Source organism: Pan paniscus, chromosome 21 (genome assembly GCF_029289425.2).
Source record: "Pan paniscus chromosome 21, NHGRI_mPanPan1-v2.0_pri, whole genome shotgun sequence".
Taxonomy (NCBI): Eukaryota; Metazoa; Chordata; class Mammalia; order Primates; family Hominidae; genus Pan; species Pan paniscus.
Genome location: NC_073270.2, coordinates 51,534,124 through 51,553,614, shown reverse-complemented (window position 1 = coordinate 51,553,614; position 19,491 = coordinate 51,534,124). Strand labels below are relative to the sequence as shown.

Here is a 19,491-nt window from a genome sequence, read left to right as displayed (position 1 = left end):
CAATTCCCACAAGGTAGAGGGCACAGCAGGTTCACCATCTGTGTTTACTACAAACTGTTTAATTGTTTCTTATCCCAATAACTTTACAAATATAGAACCACATGCTAGTCTGGGGGTGCTGTGCAGTGAGTCACTACAAACTCGCTCAGGCACAGCTTAATGCCGCTGAGATCCATCTAGGAGCAGTCCCAGCGGTGGCCTCGGCCACGTGAGGAAGAGGGCTTTGGAGGAGGGCTGCCAAGGGTGGCCAGGGGACCCGGCCTCAGGTCTGTGGAGGTGCTTCAACAGCACGATGCTCATTCTCTGTCCGTAGTGTCTCCATATACTTTCTCATCTTCTCCACCATCCAGGAGGGTAGGACAAAGGATTTCAATTCCTCTAGCTTCAGATCCAGGCATCCTCTGGAACAGACATTGAAGAGAGAAGTTGGGGGAAGTGAGGATGTAGGCCCTGCCTCATTCTAGGGGCTATTTGGAGGCAGGGAGAGGAGAAGGGGCAGGAGACCCACTGGTTTTACCTGTAATCATCACTGGCCGCAAGGTCCCGGATGTCCTCCTCGATGAGGAGGTAGGCCTGAGGCAGGAGCAAGGGAGAGTGGTCATTGCCTGATTCATTTCACTCCAACTCAGTAACACTTCATTAAACATCTGCTTAATGTAAGGCCTGCTACTAGGTGGAAGCGGGGGATGCGGTTTACAATTTAGTACGGAAGAGTAAGTGGGGAGGGATGGGAATGGTTCCTTGAGACAATCTTTTACTACAGTAGATGCTTCATGGATGGGAGAGTAGGGACTGGTGACTTATTTATAGCCTTCTCTTTTAAAAAAGGACCCATTTCTCTCTTGAATGGTGTGGTGAAAATTAAGAAAAAAAAAAAAAAAGAAAAAAAGAAAAAAAAGGGATCCACCATTGCTCCTACACCTTTTGGTTAAGATCAAGTATACGAAAGGACCCAAGGTGGGTTATAACAAAATGGCAAGAAAGCCAGCAAAATATATATGGAAACAGGAAATCAGGAAGAGGAAACCATGTGCTCCCTCTGAGGACAAAGATAACTTGGTTTTGAACTTTGCGGCAAAATGGAAAACATGATAAACTGCTCTGCTGTCTAGTAATTGGCCTGTATTGTACTGGGGCCTGTAGAAATGCTTTGTCACAATGCCTCGGTCTACAGTGGGTGAGGGCCCTTTTGTGAACTTAACATATAGGAAGAGATGTTCATCATATTAGAAAGTCTTCTGTGGGAGACTTTCTAATGTTAGGGTCAGGAATAATTGTGTATTCCTTGAGTAATTTGTCTACATCTTATGGGCACTATGAAGCATAACAGATCAGGTGTCCATGAGTGGGGCCTACAGCTGAATTTGCCAACATCTGTAGAAGTGCACAGGTCTCCCAGGTCAGCAATATAAAAAACACTTTTTTTTTTTTTTTAAAGAACTACTTTTACTGGTGGCTTAATTTTAGGTCCTGCCCCCACCCCCTACCACCTATTTCTTATTTATGTAATGTTGCATTTTATGTGCATGAAGCTTACCTGAAATCTTTTTTGAAGTAAAGCATAGGCATAAATAGAGTAGTAAAATAAAATAAAAGGTAGCTCTCACTGCCAGAAAGGAGATGGCATATCAGTTTGTAAGGCACTTAGATTCTAAAAGGAGCAGTACCTGTGGTGGGAGTGAGTGAGTCCTCAGGTGGGGGACATTGTGTGTGATGGACAAAGCCCTCAACAATAGTTTTTGAACACATGCAATGATGATTTTCCTAAGGTTGCTGTTTCATATGATCTGAGAACTCTTTAAGTAGAGGTAAATCTGGAAGGGGCTGCCAAGTGTGCAAACACATTTCATTGCTAACTCCTACTGACAAGGGTTGCTGCCTCGAGTACTGTGTTGAGAAAAGATTCTATAGCTGTGTCTGGTGGAAGAGTGATCAATGAGTGAAATCTGTCAGTGGGTGCAGTAGTGGGAAAAAGTAGTACTGTGTGTCTTATACCTGCTATTCCTATGGACAGCTAATAATATCCAAATATGTGATCTTGGAGGCATGAGGTAAAAGTGGGAGGGGGCGGAAGGGAGACCTAGGGATAGGGAAGGGAACCTGAAGATTACAATTTGCTCTTCAGCATGAAGAAATAGGCCTTATAAGTCTCTCTTCTCACACATTGGTGAGGCTTTGGAAGTCAGATTTGGACGTAGGCTGTCACCCACAGCCAAAATCCTGGTTCCCAGGTGGGGTGGGTCACTGGCAGTGGCACAAATGAATAATGCTTACCATCTTGCCCCCTGTTGCCCGCATGTGATGCTGCTCAGCCAGCCAGTGCTTATCCTGGGGGTCAGCTGCATACTGTAAGGAATGAAGTTGTAAGAAAATTAGCCTCGGGTAAGGGGCTTTTCTCATTTGGTCCCAGAGCATACTCTTGGCCCTTGAGCAGTTCTTACCAAAAGTCCTTGTCTCCTAGCGTGGTGGACTTAGAGGGCTCACTAATCTCTTCAGAGAAAGCTAAGCCAACCCCAAGGGCAGACCATGGGACCCAATTCCCAGAGACTTAGTATACTCCCAATCCCCACCCCCTTCTCACAACAAAGCACCCCGGGCAACTGGTGGGACTGATAACTATTATTTTAGAGCTTCCTCTTTTTAAAAAATGATTGGAGGTGGCTTATAACGTCTGTAATTATTATGGTGACCATAATAAAACAAAAATCGGGACACCTCATGTACTGTCGGATGCATAATAGCATCATGGTTAAGAATTCGGTTTTGGAGTTACAAATAAGGTTGGTTGGTTTATTGATTGATTGGTTGATTGATCGATTGAGACGGAGTTTCACTCTTGTTGCCCAGGCTGGAGTGCAATGGCATGATCTTGCTTCATCACAACCTCCGCCTCCTGGGTTCAAGCGATTCTCCTGCCTCAGCCTCCCAAGTAGCTGGCACTACAGGCATGCGCCACCACGCCCGGCTAATTTTGTATTTTTAGTAGAGACGGGATTTCTCCATGTTGGTCAGGCTGGTCTTGAACTCCCGACCTCAGGTGATCTGCCCACCTCGGGCTCCCAAAGTGCTGGGATTACAGGTGTGAGCCACCGTGCCTGGCTGTTTATTTATTTATTGAGATGACGTCTCGCTCTGTTGTTCAGACTAGAGTGCAGTGGCATGATCTTGGCTCACCGCAACCTCCACCTCCTGGATTCAAGCTATTCTTCTGCTTCAGCCTTGAGTAGCTGGGATTACAGGCACGCGCCAACACACCCAGCTGATTTTTGTATTTTTAGTAGAGATGGGGTTTTGCCATGTTGGCCAGGCTGGTTTTGAACTCCTGGCCTCAACTGATCCACCCACTCAGTCTCCCAAAGTGTTGGGATTACAGGTATGAGCTACTGTGCTCAACCCAAATAAGGCTTAAATTCTGGTTTCTAGGTTGGGCACCTAGAAGCCAGAATTTAAGCACCTTAAAAAAAGAAATCGAGGAGTGAAGAGAAACTGATATATATATTTTTTGAGACAGAGTATCGCTCTGTCGCCCAGGTTGGAGTGCAGTGGCGTGATCTCGGCTCACTGCAACCTCTGCCTCCTGGGTTTAGGCAATTCTCCTGCCTCAGCCTCCCGAGTAGAGTAGCTAGGACTACAGGAGTGCACCACCATGCCCCGCTAATTTTTGTACTTTTAGTAGAGATGGGGTTTCACCATGTTGGCCAGGCTGGCCTTGAACTCCTGACCTCAGGTGACCCGCCCGCCTCGGGCTCCCAAAGTGCTGGGATTACAGGCGTGAGTCACTGCACCTGGCTGAGAAACTGTGTTTTGCTCTCTACTACCTCCTGTGTATCGTCTGAATCTTTTTACCACGGGAATGGGTTTATATATTATTTCTATAATCAAAACATTTAAAAAAGGAAAAGAATTTGAATAATGCCTTCTGAAGGACAGAAAAATGGGCAAAAGATATAACAGGCAGCTTACAGAAGAAATACAAATAGATTCTAAATGACTGAAAAGATACTTATAATCACTAATAGAGAATTTGTAAAGTTGGGCCAGGTGCAGTGGCTCAAGTCTATAATTCCAGCACTTTGGGAGGCCGAGGCTGTGGATCATCTGAGCTCAGGAGTTTGAGAGCAGCCTGGCCAAGATGGTGAAACCCCATCTCTACTAAAAATACAAAAATTAGCCGGGCATGGTGGTGGGCACCTGTAATCCCAGCTACTCGGGAGGCTGAGGCAGACAATTGCTTGAACCCAGGAGGTGGAGGATGCGGTGAGCTGAGATCGCGCCACTGCACTCCAGCCTGGGTGACAGAGCAAGACTCCGTCTCAGAAAAAAAAAAAAGGTTGGTCTATCACTATTCTCATTTTATACAGGACAAAAACAGACTCAGAAATGTGGATCAATTCCCAGACTTGAGCTAGTTAAAAAAAAAGAAAAAAGAAAAACAAATGTGGAGCCATTTGTTCAAGTTCATGCAGCTAGTAAAGTAATGGAACCAGGCCTGAAGCCATACTTTAAACCACGCTGAAGTGGGAATTCAAAGTAGGTCCAAGGGCATATTGATTTTGGGGATGATACAAACAAAGCTCTTGGAGGAGGTGGATCTTAAAGAATAGTCAGGCAGATAAGGGTGGGAGAGAAAGGCCACCCAGACAATGGGAATAGCAACAGTGACGACATTAAGAGAGGAAAACAAAGGAGCCACTGGGCAAACTGTTTAAGTGTTGGGACTCGAGGATATCAGACTGGAGAAGAAGCGTGAGCAGGTATGCCTTTCAAAGAACTTGAAAACTTGCACAGAATGTGGTAGAGAAAGCCCGTGATTCTGGGATCCCACAGGGCTGTGCAGTTCTGGCAAGAGGTGCCAAGCCTTACGTATAAGTGCAAAAAACCATGCGTGGAACACAAATGCACTGCTATTCTTCTAATCTACTTCGATGCTCTCGTGACTGATAAAATACAAAATCATCTAAGAGGGTGAGTGAGTTTATGATTTCCTCCATTATTTCCTCAAACAGTGGGGACCAAAACATAGCTGCTCTCAGAAGAGGAGTACCCTCTTTGAAAAGGCACAGGACCCTGCCTTGCTCCAAACTCTATTTTTTTTTTTTTTTTTTGAGATGGAGTTTTGCTCTGTTGCCCAGGCTGGAGTGCAATGGTGAGATCTTGGCTCACTGCAACCTCTGCCTCCTGGGTTTAAGCGATTCTCCTGCCTCAGCCTCCTGAATAGCTGGGATAACAGGCACGCACCATCATGCCCAGCTAATTTTTGTATTTTTAGTAGAGACGGGGTTTCTCCATGTTGGTCAGGCTGGTCTCGAACTCCCGACTTCAGGTGATCCGCCCGCCTCAGCCTCCCAAAGTGCTGGGATTACAGGCGTGAGCCACTGTGCCGGACCCCAGAGTTATTTTAAAATGCAAATATGAGGGCAGTGTGATCTCGGCTCACCACAACCTCCGCCTCCTGGGTTCAAGCGATTCTCCTGCCTCAGCCTCCCGAGTAGCTGGAATTATAGGCATGAGCCACCATGCCAGCTAATTTTGTATTTTTAGTAGAGACAGGGTTTCTCCATGTTGGTCAGGCTGGTCTTGAACTCCCAACTTCAGGTGATCCACCCGCCTTGGCCTCCCAAAGTGCTGGGATTACAGGTGTGAGCTCACGCACCTGGCCCAAACTCTAATTTACAGACAACCAAATATGGTAGTGGTTAAGAGCTCAGGCTTTGGTGAGGACAGACCTGGATTTGAATCCTGACTCACCACTTCTAGCTGAATAACTGTGGGCAAGTCACTCAGCCTTTCTCAACCTCTGATTGTTTCAAATTTGTGAAATAAGGATGGCAATACTTATTTTTTAAGATAATATAAGTGTGGGATTTAAAACTGTGTTTGGTACCCAATAAACATGCAAGCAAAGTAGCTGTTATTACTGAGGCACAGAGGTGTTGAGTAAATCATGAAAGGGAAAGGTGAATGGCAGAGGCGCAACTAGAACCCAGATGTCCTGACTCCAAGATCAGTGTTTGTTCTAAGCTTCTCTGTGCTGAGTGGAGTTCCCAGTCTACTCCCAATGCAATGGCCTGCTTTCCTCCCAGCAGTCACCTACCTTAAAGAGGTGTGGGTGCTTGATGTAGATTCTTCCTCTGGTGCCCCCCATCCCCAGGGCTCTGAAAAGTAAAAGCCAAGTGGTCAAGATTCCAGAAAGTGTAGTCCTACTAGTGAAGTCCTGAGCTGTTTCCTCAATCAGTGCCAAAGCTCTTAAACTTACTTGTTGGCTCGAGATCCCAACACAAAGGTGGTAGATTCATTCAGGCGAGCTGGGTCCCACTGTGCAAAAAAAAGAGAAGCTGGTGAGGGTGAAGTTTAATCTGATGGGTAGGACAGAAACACTCCTCCCCCTACCCTTTTCTAACCCTTCCCCTTGTCTATTATTTAATCAACAGTTGACCCAAGACACTGAGTACTCACAATATGCTAGGCCCTGTCTGTGCTAGATACTGGGGATAAAGAGATGAATAAGATACAGTCTCTGTTTTCTAGGATGCCACCGACATATGTACAGATAATTACACCATTATGCGATGAGGCAAGGACACAAGTGAGTGCAGGGTCTGAGGGCTGCCGAGGGGAGGGTCCAGCCAGGAAGGCTTCCTTAGAGAGGCATTTCCCAAGTTAATTCTGAAAGGGTGAGCACAAGTTGGGGTAAAGGGGGTCAGGAACAAGGGCATTCCAGACAGGGGGCAGCATGAGCAAAGACAGGTGAGAGGCAGCTTGGCCTGCTGGAGAAACTACTAGTAATTCTGTGCTGCTAACAGAGAGAGTACAAATTAGGGAGTGGCAGCTGATGGGGCTGGAGAGAGAAACACAGAGGAGTTGGAGGTCTTGGGAGGTTATGTTCACGGGACTGCATTTTATTTCTTCTGTAGGCAATGGGGAATCGCTGAAGGCCTCTAAACAGGGAGTGAGAGTCAGATTTCCTTTAAAGATAGCTTAGTCTTCTAGCAATGTGGATAATGGATTTGAAGGGGCAAGACTACAGGCAGGGAGAGCGGTTTACAGGCTGCTGTGATAAAGCAGTTGGAAAGCTGCTAAGGGCCTGAGCTAGGGCAGCACTAAGGATGAAGAGAAGGAAATAGGAACTGCAATATATTTAAGAGGAAGAATTGTCCAGGACTCGACTGGGTGTAGGGAGGTAAGGAAGAGGAGGAGGAGGCAAAGATGATTAAGATAACGAATGTAAAGAAGGGCTGTGAGGAAAGATTCTAATTTCATGTTTGGATATGCTGAGTCTGAAATGCCTATGAAACTTCCAGCTGAGTGGTCAAGCAGATAGTAGGATAAACAAGTTTTAAAGTAGAAAGAGGCATGGGATGGACAAAGAGGTATGGGAGTTTTAGAACATGGTGGTCCCTGAAACCATAAGAGTATATGATTTAGATTATCCAGAGAGTTATTTTAGATGGAGAAGTGGGCCAAGGAGAGAATTCTGGGGAACAACCATTTATATAAGTTACTGCTGAGGAAGAACTCAGGAGAGAGAGGGAGGCAACAGAGGCTAATGGTTGAGAGCACAGACTCTGGTGTCAGCGGGTCTTGGGTTTGAGACTCAGCTCGATCACTTACGAGTTATGTGACTTTGGGCAAGTCTTAAGTGCATTAAGTGTATAAGACAACTGAATAAAATAATTTATGCCCACAGGGAAGCTGGCAGAAAAGGAAACGCCTCATTTATAGAATGGTTCACAGAATTGATCTCATAAGTTTGTTATAAAGATTAAATGAGATGGTCTACACAAAAGATTTAGGACACTGCCCGTTACATACTAAGTATTGAATCAGTATTAGTGACCACTAGCTCCTATAAGGAGAAGGCTTCAGCAAAGACTCAAGCCCTCTCTTTGTTTTGCCTCTAACTCCAATTCCTACACAGGATCCTCTCTGAGGCCAGTGTGGCTGGAGGTGGAGAGGGGCAGATGGCTCTGGAATGGTGTGCATGCACCCTTCGCCCCCTGCCCCTTTCCCTCATGGTGGGTCCTAGAGATAGTGGGACTATCTCCTGGGATCGTGATCTCTGCCATGCTCACATAATCATACCTTGGGGCCTTCCCGGCGAATTGGTTCACAGGATTTTGGTTTCCATCTGCTTGGAAGGAAAGAATAAAGGTGAATTCTCCAAGGTGAGACCTAGGACTAAATGCCAGCTTGCTGGTGGTGGTAGGAGTTCCTCACACACTCTCACTTTAGCCCTGGACATCCTCCTTCGTGGTGACACATTAGAGGAGGAACAAAGGGAAAAAAAGCACTGGACTAGAAGCCATTCTAGCACTAGCTCTGCTCTTACATAGTGGCATGAGCAACTCCAAGAACCTCTGAGTGGCAGTTTTCTCATCTGTCAAAAGAGACAAAAACAGCGACTGCCCTACCTATCTTGTGTTTGTGAGGAATAAAACTGCTTCGTGTAGGAGACACATCTAAGGTATGACAGTTAATACTATCCCATCTACTAAGCCAGCTGTTCCAAACTAACCCCACGCCCCTGAACCAGACCAGTGTGGCTTTATTTGATTTAAATACTGGGCTCCCATGTAAAGTTTTGTTTGAAAAAGATTCTGCTGCTTCAGAATTTTTTTTAAAAAGTGGGGTTGGGGGTGGGTTGAGGGGGAAGGAAGGATGAACAGGCAGAACACAGAGGATTTTTAGGGCACTGAAAGCACTCGGTGTGATACTAGAATGGTGGATGCCTGTCACTATGCATTTGTCTAAGTTCATGTACAATACCAAGAGTGAACCCTCATGGAAACTATGCACTCTGAGGATCAAGACGAGTCAAAGTAGGCTCATCAAATGTAACAAATGTACCACTCTGGTGCCTGATGTCGATAATGGGGGAGGCTGTGCATGTGTAGGGTCAGGGAGTATATGGGATATGTCTGTACCTTCCTCTCAATTTTGCTGTGAACCTAAAACTGCTCTAAAAAAAAATTAAGTCTTAAAAAAATATATATTTGAAAATGACCGTCTTGGAGGCAATGTTAACGATATGACATTAGGCAAGTAATTCTCTGAGTCTGTTCTTTATCTGAAAAATTAGTGATATCTTCTTTACAGGGTGGCTATAAAGATTAAAAGGTAAAGTATGTAACGTATTTAGACCAGTCATAAGCATCCAATATATACTAACAATGACAAACCTCTGGAGTTTAATCTTTCATCAAGCTGGGCCAAACCGTTCAGGGGGTAAAACAATTTCCTCCTCACTACCCTCCTTCCTCACCCCTCCAACCAGGATAACCCCCCTCCACGATGACTTAAGCTGATGGATCTGATTTTGACAGGCACAGAACCCTGGACTCTTTTCCTTCAGGGCCCCTCTCTCCGTCTGCTCCCCTATGCTCTCACCACACTGTTGGTCCCTACTCACACCATGCCGGCGGCTGCCCGGTCGCTTGACAGGATGTGTCCAGGAGGCCGTCCTTTCCTCTGCCACAAAAAACAGCTGTCAGAGGTCTGACCCTGTGGTTACTCCCCATACCCCATTGGCAGGTCCAGGGTCACTTGGCAGAGATGGTTTTCCAAAGAGATCAAATGATGTTTGACAGGGACAGGGAGAAAAACTGCCTCTCATGTCTAGGAAGGCTCAAAAGGGCTTTGAGGAAGCCCAGTACCTTGTGGAGTGAAGAGCCTTTTTTGAGAGACAGGGTCTTACTCTGTTACTCAGCCTGGAGTGCAGTGGCATGATCATAGCTCACTACAGCCTTGAACTCCTGGGCTCAGGTGATCCTCCCACTGCAGCCTCTCATGTAGCTAGGACGACAGAAATGTGCCGGCATGCCTGGCTAATTTTTTTTTTATTTTAGAGACAGGGTCTCACTATGTTACCCAGACTGGTCTCAAAACTCCTGAGCTCAAGTGATCCTCCCCGCTTGGCCTCCCAAAGTGTTGGGATTACAGGTGTGAGCCACCACACCTGGCCTGACAAGCCTTTTTTCAGCCAGAAAACAAAACAAGGAAATGGTTTACCTTTTTAGGAAGGGGGCTTCCTCGATGGGCACATTCTTCTTCTGCCTGACGGCCACGCTAAAAGAAAAGGGAAGGGAGTCAGTGGAAGGCCAGTGCCTGGGAGCTGCAGGTCTTCTGGAGTTGCAGAAGACAGAGCCCTGGACTACAGCTCTCCAGCCCCGCTCTGACCCAGGCCAAAGAAGCCCATCCAGCATGATGCTGTGTGGACCTGGTCCTACAAATGGAAGTACATGGAACCTCCCTGGGCCCACATATTTCACTTGCCTCCCAGCCTGAAGGACCTCCCGCTCCAATACCCGAGAACACAGTGACTCTGACCTTTATTCCTGGAAGCTCATGGGTCAATCTGGGTATTACTTTTTCTCCATCTGAAAAGAGCAGTTTAGCCTGAAGGGAAAAAGACCAAGTGTTACCAGTCACTATTTTGGTGGGTAAGCACACCCTACCTACTTCCTTTTTTTTTTTTTTGGAGACAGAGTCTCGCTGTTGCTCAGGCTGGAGTGCAGCAGCACCATCTTGGCTCTCTGCAACCTCCATCTCCTGGGTTCAAGTGATTCTCACGCCTCAGCCTCCAAAGTAGCTGGGACTACAGGGGTGCGCCACCATACCCAGCTAATTTTTGTATTTTTGGAAGAGACGGAATTTCACCATGTTGGACAGGCTGGTCTTGAACTCCTGACCTCAAGTGATCGGCCCACTTCCATATATATATATATATATATATTAAATTGAGATGGAGTTTCACTCTTGTCGCCCAGGTTGGAGTGCAGTGGTGCTATCTCAGCTCACTGCAACCTCCGCCTCCTGGGTTCAAGCGATTCTCCTGCCTCAGCCTCCCAAGCAGCTGAGATTACAGGTGCCCACCACTATGCCCAGCTAATTTTTGTATTTTTATTAGAAACGGGGTTTCACCATGTTGGCCAGGCTGGTCTCGAACTCTTAACCTCAGGTGATCCACCTGCCTTGGCCTCCCAAAGTGCTGCGATTACAGGCATGAACCACCACGCCCAGCCACACACATATATATATTTATATGCATAGAAATAGATATCTATTTTTTAAAAAACTTGAATTAATGATCATGACTGAAAAAATTAAAAAATGTAAAAAAGCAAAATAAGAAAAACCTGGAATCTCATTACATAAACTACTGTTAATGTTTCAATGTAAATTCTTCCTTGCTTTTCCCATGTAAATACATACTGTATGTTTTTTCAAACTAAATACATTAGTATAACACATACTCCTCAGTAAGCTGCTGTTTTTCTTTTTTTTTTTTTTTGAGATGGAATCTTGCTCTGTTGCCCAGACTGGAGTACAGTGGTGCGATCTCGGCTGTCTGCAATCTCCGCCTCCCAGGTTCAAGCAATTCTCCTGCCTCTGCCTCCTGAGTAGCTGGGATTACAGGCGTGCAACCACACCCAGATAATTTTTTTTTTTTTTGGTATTTTTAGTAGAGATGGGGTTTTATCATGTTGGCCAGGCTAGTCTCAAACTTCTGACCTCGTGATCTGCCCGCCTCAGCCTCCCAAAGTGTTGGGATTACAGGCGTGAGCCAGTGTGCCTGGCCTGCTGTTTTTCTTTTAATAAATATTGAGTACCTAGGACCTAAGTGCTGTGGACACAGCAGTAACTAGGACAAGCTCTTGTGGAGCTTATAGTTTGTGGGTGATCTGGATAATAAGCACAGAAACAAACAAGGTGACTGTGGATCATGATAGATGCTGTGAGAAAAAAAGAAAAAAACCCAGGCAGATGTGACAGAGAACCACCAGAGGGGAAGGGCTACTTTGCGGGAATGGCCAGGGAAGGCCTTGCTCAGAAGGTGGCCTCTGAGTTCAGATGTGAAGGAGGCTGTAAAAAAAGCTGGGCAGAAGTGTTTCAGCAGCAGGGAGGAGTGCAGAAGCTCAAAGGTGGGAACACCTGGCTCATTTGACAAAGAAAAGGATGGAATGGGCAGAGGGGAGATGGTGCAGCAGGTGGAGAATTGGGTTCACCCGACCTCTGCCAGTGGCATTTGACAGTGCTGAGGGCTCCCCCTTCTGGAAACACTCTTTTCTACAGGCTCCTGTGGCCACACTTCCTGTGTTCCTTCTACTTCTCTGGCCGTTCTTTCTTAGCCTTCTTTGCTGGCTTTTCCTTCTCAATCTGGTTCTTTTCCCTATCCTCTCTCATTACATATTCTATCTGCTCTCACCTATTCTCACAGCTTCAATTAATATCTATAAACCACGACTCCATAATTCAACTGTAGACAAAAGGTTATCCTCTGAGCTCTAGACTTACATACCAAATAGTCTGCCCCATGTCTATGCTTGGATGGCTCAAAGCTGCTAATCCATAATTGGATTCATGCTCTTCTCCTCCAAACTTTGTCCCTTTCCAGTGAAGGGTGATCAAGTCTCAATGTGTAATTATGCATACATTTGTTGGTAATCTAATTCACACCTGTCTGCTTAAGTAGGCTGTTAAGTTCTATTAGAGCAGGAAGCTTGTTTGTTCATTTATCATTTGTTTGTTCCTTCATTTACTCAATAATTCAGCAAACTCTGTACACATACTAACAGTCATATTCCAGGGCTGGGAATACAGTGGTGAACAAGATTAGGCCTCAACTCTTGTAAAGCTCAGGATTTTAGCAGAGGTAGGAGTGCGAGGGGAAGACCTCTCTGATATTTAAACTAAGATCTGAAGAAAAGAAGGAGCCGGCTTTATAGAGTTAAGGGTAGAGTACTCCAGGTACTAAGAACAGCAAGTGAAATGGCCTAAGCTTGTGCTGGAGGAGCAGAAAGGAGTTCAGAACGGCCAGAGTATAGTCAATAAAAAAGAGGTGAGATGAAATGAAGTTAAAGAAGCAGGCAGAAGCCAGTCGAGGGTAGGCTCTGTGGGTCATGGTAAGGCATTTTTTTTTAAATTATACTTTAAGTTTTAGGGTACATGTGCACAACATGCAGGTTTGTTACATATGTATACATGTGCCTTGTTGGTGTGCTGCACCCAGTAACTCGTCATTTAACATTAGGTATATCTCCTAATGCTATCCCTCCCCCCTCCCCCCACCCCACGACAGGCCCCGGTGTCTGATGTTCCCTTTCCTGTGTCCATGTGTTCTCATTGTTCAATTCCCACCCATGAGTGAGAACATGCGGTGTTTGGTTTTTTGTCCTTGTGATAGTTTGCTGAGAATGATGGTTTCCAGCTTCATCCATGTCCCTAAAAAGGACATGAACTCATCACTTTTTATGGCTGCATAGTATTCCATGGTATATATGTGCCACATTTTCTTAATCCAGTCTATCATTGCTGGACATTTGGGTTGGTTCCAAGTCTTTGCTATTGTGAATAGTGCTACAATAAACATATGTGTGCATGTGTCTTTATAGCAGCATGATTTATATTCCTTTGGGTATATACCCAGTAATGGGATGGCTGGGTCAAATGGTATTTCTAGTTCTAGATCCCTGAGGAATCGCCACACTGACTTCCACAATGGTTGAACTAGTTTACAGTCCCACCAACAGTGTAAAAGTGTTCCTATTTCTCCATATCCTCTCCAGCATCTGTTGTTTCCTGACTTTTTAATGATCACCATTCTAACTGGTGTAAGATGGTATCTCATTGTGGTTTTGATTTGCATTTCTCTGATGGCCAGTGATGATGAGCATTTTTTCATGTGTCTTTTGGCTGCATAAATGTCTTCTTTTGAGGAGTGTCTGTTCATGTCCTTTGGCCACTTGTTGATGGGGTTGCTTGTTTTTTTCTTGTAAATTTGTTAGAGTTCATTGTAGATTCTGGGTATTAGCCCTTTGTCAGATGAGTAGATTGCAAAAATTTTCTCCCATTCTGTAGGTTGCCTGTTCACGCTGATGGTCGTTTCTTTTGCTGTGCAGAAGCTCTTTAGTTTAATTAGATCCCATTTGTCAATTTTGGCTTTTGTTGCCATTCCTTTTGGTGTTTTAGTCATGAAGTCCTTGCCCATGCCTATGTCCTGAATGGTATTGCCTAGGTTTTCTTCTAGGGTTTTTATGGTTTTAGGTCTAACATTTAAGTCTTTAATCCATCTTGAATTAATTTTTGTATAAGGTGTAAGGAAGGGATCCAGTTTCGGCTTTCTACATATGGCTAGCCAGTTTTCCCAGCAGGATCATGGTAAGGCATTAAGACTTTATTCTCCCTGCAACAGGAAAGTCACTGAAGGGTTTTTAAAATGGGGAGTGACATGATCTAATTCATCTTTACAGAGATCAGTCTGGCTGCTGTGAGAAGAGTGGATTGGAACTGGGTAACGGTGAATGTAACTCTGGACTGAGATATAAATGTGTGAATTATGAGTGGCTGAATTGGCTTCCAAGCCACAGGACTAGATGAAAACACCTATGAAAACAGTGAGCCATGAAAGAGAAGGGGTTTGAGGACTGAACTTGGGAAGGCACCAACAGTTAGAGGCGGGGGGTGAGAGAGAAGAGTAGGCAATGAGGTTGGAGCAAAGTCAAGGCACTCTAGCCAACAGAGGAGCGTTCCAAGAAACGCGAAATGACCCATTGTGACAGATGTCACTGAGAAGCTGAGTAAGTTGAGGACAGTTAGGGACCAGAGGGTTTGACAACACGGAAGTTACTAGCGACCCCGACAAGAGGGGTTCCAGTGAAGTAGTGGGGACTGAAGCGAAAACAAAGTGAAGAGAATGAATAGGAGGTGAGAAAGTGAGCCAGCGACTATTGGCGACCTTTCCTGATGTCTCCCTATAAAATGGTGATGGCAACAATTCCTCCTAATAACAGCAGCTGACACATGTAAACAGGTTCTCTACTATCTTGGGAACAGTCATTTATAGACCTGATGTCATGCTTCCTGACCACACCAGAGAGGCAGGGAGGCAGCAGGGTGCTCATCCCCATGATAACCAAATGGGGCCATGATAACTTGATCCACCACGCACCTGCAGGGGTGAGACAGATCTTAGCTATTCTAATTATTGTGTGTCTTAAGCCATTTCTTTTTTTTTTTTTTTGCTTTGCTTTTAAAAGTTTTTTTCTAGCTCTATTGATGTATAATTGATAAACAGAAATGGTATATATTCAAGGTGTACAATGTGATGAATTGACATAGATATACATAGTGAAATGATTACCACAATGAAATCAATCAACACATCCACCACTACCATTTTGTGTGTGGACACTTAAGATCTATGGTCTTAGCAAATTTCAAGTAAACAATAGAGATAAACTATAGTCACCATGCTGTACATCAGATTGCCCAGAACTTGTTCGTCTTATAACTAAAAGTTTGTACCCTTTGATTAACATCCCCCCACTTCTCCCCTCCAGCTACTGCCATTCTACTCTCTGCTTCTATGAGTTTGCTAAGTCACAATTTCTTCATCTATAAAATAGTAATTAAAAGATATCTTCCGTACATAGTTTCTTCTGAGACATAAAAAAAATAATGCATTTATCCTGGTACCTGACATATAGTAGCTACTTCCCTTCCCTTCCCTGTCAGCAACAGCCTCAAGCCTATCTCAATATGTGGCTTGCTGGGCATTCCCCAAAATACCACTGATGACAAGATCACATTTCTTTTTTTGTTTGTTTTTGAGACAGAATCTTGCTCTTTCACCCAGGCTGGAGTGTAGTGGTGCCATCTCGGCTCACCGCAACCTCTGTCTCCCAGGTTCAAGCAATTCTCATCCCTATGGCTCCCAAGCAGCTAGGATTATAGGCGTGCACCATCATGCCCAGCTAATTTTCGTATTGTTTGTAGAGATGGGGTTTAGCCATGTTGCCCAAGCTGGTCTCAAACTCCTGGCCTTGAGTGATCTGCCCACCTTGGCCTCCCACAGTGCTGGGATTACATGTGTGAGCCACCACGTCCGGCTTAAGATCGCATTTCTTATCAGAGGCTCGAGAGCTAAACCTTGTGCCTGCATCTCTTGTCCCCTTTGGTCTCACCTGCTCCAGGCAGCTCCGACAGGCTTCCTGGATCAGCTGCTCTGCATCCACCTCCTCCCCAACATTGTCTCGCACGTTCAGTGCTGCCTTCTGGAAGAACTAGGGGAGCACAACAGAGGACAAGGTCAAGAGTCCTGTTAATGTGCATCAACCTGAAGGAAACTGAATATAAAATAAGTTTTTATCCTAGCTTCATACAGAAGGGAAAAGTGATTATGAGCAGGGCTTTGGGATCAGCCAGATTTAGATTCACATTTCAGGCTTGACCTCCTCCCTTTATTCCCCCTCTTACGGATATAATCGTGGAGGTGCCCAACAGATTGAGGTGTAAATAGTGCAAAAAATCAGGCCGGGCGCGGTGGCTCACGCCTGTAATCCCAGCACTTTGCGAGGCCGAGGTGGGCGGATCACGAGGTCAGGAGATCGAGACCATCCTGGCTAACACGGTGAAACCCCGTCTCTACTAAAAATACAAAAAATTAGCTGGGCGTGGTGGCGGATGCCTGTAATCCCAGCTACTTGGGAGGCTGGGGCAGAGAACTGCTTGAACCCAGGAGGCGGAGGTTGCAGCGAGCCAAGACCGTGCCACTGCACTCCAGCCTGGCGACAGAGTGAGACTCTGTCTCAAAAAAAAAAAAAAAAATTTTTTTTTTTTTTTTAGTAGAGATGAGGTCCCACTGTGTTGCCCAGGCTGTTCTCAAACTCCTGGCCTCAAGTGATCCTGCCTCGGCCTCCCAAAGTGCTGGGGTTGCAGGTGTGAGCCACTGTGCATGGCCCCAATAATGGTTGTATTATTAAACAACTAATAAGAATACTTATTGGACACTTGTTATGTCTGGAGCACAGTGCTCAGCACAGTACATTTAAGTCACTTCATCCTTATGAGAGGTCAGCAAAAAAAACCACGTGTGTGACAAGGGCAGATTAAAAAAAAAAAAGGTATCTGAATTACCCTCAAGGAGGGAATAAAATTCTTGGGGGATTAAAAATTTGAAAACTGACCAGGTGCCCTGGCTCACACCTATAATCCCAGCACTTTGGGAGGCCAAGGCAGGCAAATCATTTGAGGTCAGGAGTTCGAGACCAGCCCGGCCAACAGTGAAACCCCGTCTCTACTAAAAATACAAAAATTAGCCCTGCAAGGTGGTGGGCACCTGTAATCCCAGCCACTAGGGAGGCTGAGGCACGAGAATCGCTGGAACCTGGGAAGTGGAGGTTGCGGTGAATCGATATTGTGCCACTGTACTCCAGCCTGGGTGACAGAGTGAGAATCTGTCTCAAAAACACAAAACAAAACAAAACAAAAAACAACAAGAAAGGAAAACTTTAGATATCTGTGTGTAGGAAAGAGACAGACTGGTGATGCAGGCAAGGACTGGGCTCCTCATGAGTCTTTCTCCTGTTATTTTTTATCCTGTGTCCCGCTCACCTTCATGTACTTGTTGAAGACAGTCTGGATCTCCTCGTTGATGCTGGGCTGCAGGACAGCTCGGAGGAGATCCATGGAGATGGCAGGATCTGTGAAACTGCATTCAGGAGGGAGACAGGGTGAGGGGGCATGTCCCAAACATATTCTTTCCCAGCCTCCCCAGTTAATTATGGACATAGAATTCCTTAACAATACTAGACAGCTTTTATTGAAAACTAGCTACATGCTCAGATTTTGTGCAAATCACAGAGGCATGACTTTATTTCTTTCTCATAATAACTCTATGAAGTGCATATTATTTTCAAAGTTTTTTTTTTTTGAGACGGAGTCTCACTCTGTTGCCCAGGCTGGAGTGCAGTGGCGTGGTTTTGGCTTACTGCAACCTCCGCCTCCTGGGTTCAAGCAATTCTCCTGCCTCAGCCTCCTGAGTAGCTGGGATTACAGGTGTGCACCACCACGCCCGGCTAATTTTTGTATTTTTAGTAGAGACCGGGTTTCTCCATTTTGGTCAGGCTGGTCTCGAACTCCCAACCTCAGGTGATCTGCCAACCTCAGGTGATCTGCCCGCCTCAGACTCCCAAAGTGCTGGGATTACAGGCGTGAGCCACCGCGCCCGGCCAATTTTTTGTTATTTTTAGTAGAGACGGGGTTTCTCCATGTTGGTCAGGCTGTTCTGGAAGTCCCGACCTCAGGTGATCCACCCACCTCAGCCTCCCAAAGTGCTGGGATTACAGGCGTGAGCCACCGCGCCCGGCCCAAAGTGTTTTTATGAAATATAATACTTATACAGAAAAGTCTATACACTTTAATGAGTAATTATAGTGAACATCCATTTCACCACTATCAGCATCCCAAAGGCCCACCTTGTGCTCTCTCCCTTCCCTGACATGCATACTATTAATCCCTCTTTATAGTTGAGAAAACGGGCTCATCAGAGTCTGTTGATGAGAACACAGTTGTCTGACTCCAGAGCCTGTTCTCTTAAACTCCATGCTAACTGACCTCTTTAGAGCCCTCAACCACAGAGCCAGTGAATGTGAGGGATCTTAGGTATTGTTTATTCCACAACCCATCTCCTGTGCCCTTCCTCATTTTGTACCTGAGTTCAGAGAAGGAAGTGACTTGACTAGCTCAAGATCACACAGAGTTACAGAATCGGAGTCTCCTCTTCCTCAGTCCTGTGCTCTTTCTACCGGCTGTAGATCTCCATAGCCTTGTGCACTGGGGATCCCAAAGCTGCCATGCAAGCCAGTGGCTGGGATATAAGTCCCATGCAGGGCCAGCCTTACCTTGTTGTCATCTGTGAGCGGCGGCCCCTCCGCTGCACCTGCCGGTGCTTTATCATTATGTTCCAAGGGTTCTGTGGGGACCAACGGAACAAATGTCACTGCGGCCTGTGACACTGGGGTGGGGTGGAGGTGGAGGGTGGGTATGAAGTTAAACCTGGACATCCCTGCTTCTCAGATCCGTCACCATCTCTCCCGCCTTGGGGTGGGACGATAGTTGTAAGGCCTCCTCCACAAAAGAGGAACTGAGGAAATTTCCTGCCTTAAAAGTCCCGACCCTGCCTTCTGGCACGGCAGGAGGAAGGGAAGCAGTATTTACCGAGGGTCAACTCTGTGTCAGGTGATGTCCTGGGCGCTGTACCCGCCTTTATCTTCCCATCCCACAACAACTTTTATGAGACAGGTACTAATCATTTCCATTTTATAGAAGAGGATCCTGGGACTCAGGGGGTTGACAGAGATGGCCCACGTCACCTAGCTAGGAGGGCGGCACCAGAATTTAAATCCAGGTCATCGGGCTGCGAAAACGCCAACCCCCTCTGCAGCTCCAGCCTCCGCGTTCTCTCGCCCGCGGGCCAGGGTCCCAGGAGCCCCAAGGCCGTGCCCGGCCCGAGCCCAGACCTCACCGGGGGCGCCCTCACCGTAAGAACCAGCTGCCCCGCTGCGCCCGCATCCCCCAGCTCCAAGCCGCCCCTCTCGGCCCCGCTGGGTCCCCGCGGCTGCTCGGCGTCGCCAGTGGCTCCCATGGCGCCCCCGGCCCCCACAACTCCGCTAGACTCTGTCACCGGCCGGAAAGTGGCGCCGTGACGTCACT

The 19,491-nt window shown here is 46.2% G+C and overlaps 1 protein-coding gene across 2 annotated transcripts; it reads right to left on the bottom strand.

Moving 5' to 3' along the window:
• Positions 1 to 39: 39 nt before the first annotated feature.
• DNTTIP1 (deoxynucleotidyltransferase terminal interacting protein 1) lies at positions 40 to 19,483 on the bottom strand. 2 transcript variants are annotated; one of them, XM_003825978.5, is made up of 13 exons: positions 19,319 to 19,452; positions 18,681 to 18,751; positions 17,392 to 17,488; positions 15,963 to 16,061; positions 10,327 to 10,395; positions 10,009 to 10,065; positions 9,410 to 9,468; positions 8,083 to 8,128; positions 6,257 to 6,315; positions 6,095 to 6,155; positions 2,275 to 2,346; positions 518 to 573; positions 40 to 401 (listed from the first exon to the last, which is right to left on the bottom strand). In XM_003825978.5, the coding sequence occupies exons 1-13, from the start codon at positions 19,421 to 19,423 to the stop codon at positions 263 to 265; spliced, it is 990 nt and encodes a 329-aa protein (XP_003826026.1). In that variant the 5' UTR covers positions 19,424 to 19,452; the 3' UTR covers positions 40 to 262. The 2 variants fall into 2 exon arrangements, with proteins under 2 accessions (XP_003826026.1, XP_063457142.1); XM_063601072.1 differs by lacking the exon at positions 15,963 to 16,061 and having other exon boundaries at positions 19,319 to 19,483.
• Positions 19,484 to 19,491: the final 8 nt, after the last annotated feature.

Excerpts from the sequence above, each read along its gene's own strand:
- DNTTIP1 (XM_003825978.5), bottom strand. The coding sequence starts at position 19,423 with ATGGGAGCCACTGGCGACGCCGAGCAGCCGCGGGGACCCAGCGGGGCC. Across the intron at positions 10,066-10,326 it reads ATGAGCTTCCAGGAATAAAG|CGTGGCCGTCAGGCAGAAGA; the intron begins GTCAGAGTCACT and ends CTTTTCTTTTAG. Across the intron at positions 9,469-10,008 it reads GAAGCCCCCTTCCTAAAAAG|AGGAAAGGACGGCCTCCTGG; the intron begins GTAAACCATTTC and ends TTTTTGTGGCAG.